The sequence below is a fragment of the Lactuca virosa genome, chromosome 6, assembly GCF_052849685.1.
Source record: "Lactuca virosa cultivar CGN04683 chromosome 6, Lactuca_virosa_CGN04683_v6, whole genome shotgun sequence".
NCBI lineage: Eukaryota > Viridiplantae > Streptophyta > Magnoliopsida > Asterales > Asteraceae > Lactuca > Lactuca virosa.
Genome location: NC_136431.1, coordinates 142,975,389 through 142,981,235, shown reverse-complemented (window position 1 = coordinate 142,981,235; position 5,847 = coordinate 142,975,389). Strand labels below are relative to the sequence as shown.

General features: G+C 34.9%; 1 protein-coding gene across 1 annotated transcript; it reads right to left on the bottom strand.

Annotated features, from left to right (window-relative positions):
- Nucleotides 1–1,031: 1,031 nt before the first annotated feature.
- On the bottom strand, nt 1,032–2,312 carry LOC145121975 (putative tRNA pseudouridine synthase). The gene is made up of 5 exons (XM_079057653.1): nt 2,306–2,312; nt 1,895–2,034; nt 1,671–1,819; nt 1,455–1,599; nt 1,032–1,373 (listed from the first exon to the last, which is right to left on the bottom strand). Exons 1-5 carry the CDS (start codon nt 2,310–2,312, stop codon nt 1,032–1,034), a joined length of 783 nt encoding a protein of 260 aa, XP_078913779.1.
- Nucleotides 2,313–5,847: the final 3,535 nt, after the last annotated feature.

Sequence of the window (5,847 nt, the reverse complement as noted above, 5' to 3'; positions counted from 1 at the left end):
AAAGCGATATCTGTGGGCCCCTCGATAATTTAGAATTAATTAAGTGATCAAAAAGAACTAATTAAATATGGACTCTTATATATATGGAATGGGCCAAGTTCATTTAGGTTGGGCTAAGCTTTCATGGATGGTCCATGGAGCTTTTAACCCATGGATCCTATGTAAATGAAAGGTCATGGGTATTAGGGTTTACATGGATGTAACCCTAATCCTCCATAATATATAAAGGGATCCTTGGCTCACAAAATTGGCACAAGTGTGTGAAAATAAGAGTGGGCCGATTTTAGTGTGCATACATATTCTCTCAAGTTCTTCCAAGGTGTTTTGGTGATTTGTGATTCCATTTGAGGCTTCCACACTATTGGGGCTAAGCTCTTAAAGCTTGAAGACATCAAGCTACATCAAAAGGTATGTCATCTAACTAGAACTTTGTAGTATAGGTGCTTCATAATATGCTAGTTAGGATGAAACCTTGGAATAGTTAATATTTGCATGTATAATAGAGAAAACATAGATCCAAGGTTTATAGGGTTGCATGTACACCATAGGAGTGTTAGAATGCTCAAAACCCAACAGTAGTTTGGGCCCATTAACTTTAGCTAGGACATTTGGATCCTAATCATAAGGTTTTTTGGCCCATTGGGCTCTTGGAAGCATTCACGGCCCAATTAGAATAAAAGAATGGGCTTGTGGATCACTAATGGTTAATTGGATTAGTTATGGCCCAATAAGGCCCATTAGGGTTAGAATGGATCATTCTAGACCCAAATGGTCCAAAATGTTTTAGATTTATGAATTGGGTCCAATTAGGATCCAATTAGGGCTTCTAAGTCCAATAAAGTTGAATTGGGTGCTTATTGGTCCATTAGGGCCAATAAGGAACTCCTAGTCCAATATGGACTTAAACCATGGATCTTAGGGCTTCAGACTCTTTGATGAACATGAATGGTGAATCTAAATGAGCATTGAGTGAGATTTACTTAGAGTATATGTTTTACAATAGTTGAATAGTTACACAGGAATAGAATTTCCTAGCTAAAATGCCAGTTGTGACAGAAAATTCTTCTGAAATGGGAAGCACTTATTCTATCTTTATCATTAGGTTCATGTAGCCATTTAGCAAGAATGGGAATAGGTACATCCTTCAAAGTATCCTCATTTTCATCAGATTCATCAATCGTTTCGTCTGTCTCACGAGCTTCTTCTCCATCAGATGATTCTTCCTCGTTTTTTTTCTCAAGAATGGCTTGGGGTGGCTCAATTAACGATTTTGCCCTTTTATCGGCGATACACCCACTGTTAGGAGATTGTTTTGCAGAATACTTTTTTCTATAATTTTTTCGGATTGTATAGTTATGGATAGGATGTTCTCCCTGCAATAACCCATTGGGAATCCATTAAATATCATACCAAATTGTGTAAACATAGGAGTGGATGAAAAAGTGAAAGTATACCTCAAAAGAATTAAGTATAGTATTGAAGTCTGATAAGTGATGTTCGATTTCTGATGTGCTTAAGTTACTAGTGACCCCAATGACTTTAACAGGAAGGAGGTAACTATATTTCCGGATATTACATTCCCTTCTAGCATCAAAACTCCTGAAAACATAGTCACCAGAAAGCCCCTTAAGTCCTAACTTTTTACAAAGGTAGAATCATATATTTCTGACCTTTGTGAAGGTAGAATGCTGAAAAATCTGATAATTTTGGGAAGATATGTATTGACAAGATTCGCAAGTGCCACCCTATTGGGGTCACCAGTCCAGGCGTATTCAGGGATTTCCATTTTAAGGGATATCATGGTTGATAAAGAATGAACCTGGAATATCACCAAAAAACAGATTGTAATGAATAAAAGAAGACAAAAGAAAAGAATAACTTAAATAAAACTTACTCCTTTATCAGTTCGGCTACTTCTAGCCCATGCTATCTTTTGCAAATCCCCCAAGTTACTGTCACGAATCCCACCTGCTTTATAAATGGCTGTTTCCAGTTCTTTCTCCACATCTATATCATACAAATGGCAAGACTTAGCTAAAGTCAGTAAAAAAACACAATTTTATCATCGAACGAGCACTTATGAATAAAGAGCAACAAACTACTTTTCAGAAAGCGAAGATTATATGTGTTCAGTCATTTTATTTTAGATGGTTACAATGTCAGATTTGCATACAATTGGACGAAATTGGTATCCCAATTTCCAATCTTAGCCTGAATGCAAGATTTTCCTATCTTAGCCTGAATGCAAGATTTTGATAACTGATACCTATAATACTTTTTGTTTTTTTTTTCACTAAAACCTTACCAGCCATCTAGGAGATTCTGGTATAATAAAGAGGCCTAATAGTAAAACACCACATGGAATCAATCATGGAACCAAATCACTGCGATTCACATTTCATCACCTGTTAGTAAGGTTTAGGTAGATGATGTTGCATTTTGTTCCTTTTTCTCCATTTGATTTATAAGAATGCCATATTGTTTAGCTCTTGTAGACATAATCACATAACTATATTAATTCTTATTTATTAATGACATTGGTGGAAAAAATGTTGATTGAAAGAAAGAAAGGAAGTACATAATGATTTCCAGAAACCTGCCAAAGCCATGGTTCGCCAATGTAGGATTGTTCCTACTACAAAGGAAACTGAAACTCCAGTCACGATTAAGAGCTGCAAAGTAATTGGAAACAGTTAAAAATGATTAAATTTTGCACATTGAATTAAAAATACTAAAATGGGATTTTATATTGACAACCTGATTTGCTGCTGTTAACAAGCCTTAATTGTTTGGGTGCTATTTCAGCTGTGAACACAGGTACCTTACAACATTAAAGATTTAAAGATGTTCATTTTCTATGCAAACAAATAGTTAAAAATTATACAAGTTTAATAGTTTCAAACAGAGTGATGTACACATAGGAAAAGACTCCCGTTCCAAATCCATTTGCTAGTCTTCCAATATCCAGAGGCATAGGGTCCTTTCCATCATAATATAAAAAAAATATTTGGTCATTCTGTTTTAAAGATTTAATGAATTCTCTGAGTAAAAAGGTGACTACGTGAGCAAATATAAAAATTTTACTAACTGTTTCCATCAGGTTATTTTTTACTAACTGTTTGCAGATTCTGTTTTACTAACTGTTTCCCAAAGGGCAAATATAAAAATTTGGAAATAAATCAATAGTAGTGATTTATTTTTTAAGGAAATAAAGATCCACTAAATTTGTATCTAAGTGGGGGTAGAATTGAGGTTTGGGAGTTGTAATTTGTGGTGTTGTGATTGAGATATCATCATAAAGTTGTTGTTTTTCATGTAGAAGTCAACTCCACTAGTCAAGATAGAAGTCAAAACATGATAAAAGTGAAAGAAAAAGTCAATAAATTGATAGGAGGAACATAGGTTGACATGTATAAAACATAGGAATTTGATGCTGCACTAAGGAAACTTCGTGGGGAGGAAATTGATGTATCTGAAGAGGCAGCTGAAATTAGGGTAAGCATTTCAAACCTTTTCTTTTTCACAGAATTATGAAAATTGAGACGGGTATCAATTATCAAAATCTTGCAACTTTTCACAAGAATATATAGAAACACTGGAAAGGCTCCCAAAAGCCAGACTAATTGATTTGTTTCAGAGCAGATACTTGAGTTCTGTTATTGTAAGTTATGTTATTATTACTAGATCTTTTAGATGACACTCATGTAACATGAAAAGGTTTAATGCTAACCTTGTTTTATCCACTTCTAATGAGAAGATAGGAGTTGGGCTGATGACCTGTTTGGGTGTTGCATGTCACTCCACTCCATTTACAGCAATCATATCCACATGTGGTTGTATACATCACAGACAATTCAACTACATCAACATCTCTCTCTATGTATGTATTTATGTGTTTGTATGTGTTTATGTGTCTGTGTATATCTCTCAGTGTAAGAGCAGAAGGCTTTTTATGGTCATACCAAAGTGCATTAATTTCTTAGAGTTCCATATGCTGTATATTCAGAGAGAAACAGAACTTGAAAGACTCCAATGGCTATCAGAGTATATATCTCAAGATTACATGGAGGGAATTTGAAAAATTCCCATGCTAATAATGCCCCCTGCCTATGCTCATAATGTCCATGTTCCTCTTCTGCCTCCTTTCCTATTTACCTCTAATTCACTCAAACATTTCACGCTAATTAGCATTGTGACTGGACCTTGCAATATTACGCCCAAAACACCTTGGGATTTTCCAGCTTTAACAACTTTGCATATCAGGGGCATTGTATTGTGTGGAGGAATGACGACTGAAAAAGGAAAAAAATGGAGAAATTATATTGTGCAACTGAACCAAACCTAACCTAATATATGACTAAAGCAAATAAAATCAAGAGATTTACCTGAATTGGAAGTTAACGAAGAATAATTTCAGATTTTAAAAATGTGGAGGCTGTCGGAATCGGAAGCTGTAATGGTCCGTGGTGTCGTCATCTGTTTGAACAGAGAAGGTGAGATTAGGTTAAGCAAGCTGCAACTCGAGAGTGTCGTCGATTTCAGATTTTGGTGAGAGCGTGTTCAATTGGAGTGACAAATCAGATTTGGGACGGAAGGAAACTTACACAAACTTCGTGAAACTGGAATTGGAGCGTCAATTTCTGCGAGAGATCGTCAATGTTAAAAACATAACGTGCATATGCTCCGTCAGTATTCTCTCGCTAAACACGTACCAGATGGCAAAAAGTCGACAATGTTTTTCCTTCGTTGAACCCTCGCCAAATGCCTTCGTTTTCAACCGATTACCGAGGAATAAAGGTGCGTCGATAAATACTTGTGAGAATCGTAGCTAATCCCTCGCTAAAACCTCTCTAACATGTTATATGTTGAGTAAATAAAACAATTGTTTAAACCATCGTAGATCTCTCGTAATTCCCTCTCTATAAGGCCTAAAATTTGCTACAGAATAAATCCCTCTCTAAATTCGTAACTGAAAATCAAGTTTCTAGTAATGCAAAACAAGAGTCCATAGATATCATTTCAAGTATAAATTACATTTGTTGTTATGCTATAATATGTGGTACTTCCGTTTTTCTCATTGTTTTTGTTATGTATGTTTATGTGCTATATAATCTAGGTGGAAGTTGAACCAAGATTTCAAGGAAACTATAAAAAGATAAAAATAAATAACAATAAAATAAAAAATCAACATTAGTAAGTTTCTCTTAAGGGGGTGTTTGGCAAAAAAGCTTATTGATTATTAGCTTATAACTTATTACCTTATTAGCTTATAAGCTAATAAGTATAAGTAAGTGTGGGGTAACTTATGAAAAAATGACTTATTAAAGGTTTCCCATCGAAATAAGCTATTTTTCATCGAAACACTTTTTTTAACTTATAGCAGTGTTGAACCTCTAATAAGCTAATAAGTTGTTTTAACAAGCTTAGCCAAACACCCCCTAAATTGTTCATTGTTAAGAGCTTTTTTAATTTTTTTATGATATGTTCGGTTCTTATCAAAACTTGCAGGTTGTGGTAATGCATTAATTCAATACACGTCTTGAAAAAAGAGTTTGAGTTGGTTTGCATGTGTGAACTATACTAATTCATATGTACGTGATTTGTGGAGGCCGGCCTAAGGGAGTGCAAAGTGTGCGGTCGCACAGGGCCCCGAGAAAAATAGGGCCCAATTTTTAACCAAATTATCTAATAAGTAATTTATATATATTGTTTTATTCAAATCTAGATATAAAAAAGTGATTTGCACTAGTTAGGCTGAAGCGTCTTACCCTTTTGGAGTAACGCGAGTTCGATTCCCCGGCGCATAGACTTTTTTAAAATGACGTTAAATTAATATAGAGCTATACT

Bases quoted from the DNA above. Each gene is read 5' to 3' on its own strand.
- LOC145121975 (XM_079057653.1), bottom strand. The intron at 1,820-1,894 runs GTAAGTTTTATT...GTGATATTCCAG, and splicing joins GTAGCCGAACTGATAAAGGA to GTTCATTCTTTATCAACCAT. The intron at 1,374-1,454 runs GTATACTTTCAC...GGGTTATTGCAG, and splicing joins CTATACTTAATTCTTTTGAG to GGAGAACATCCTATCCATAA.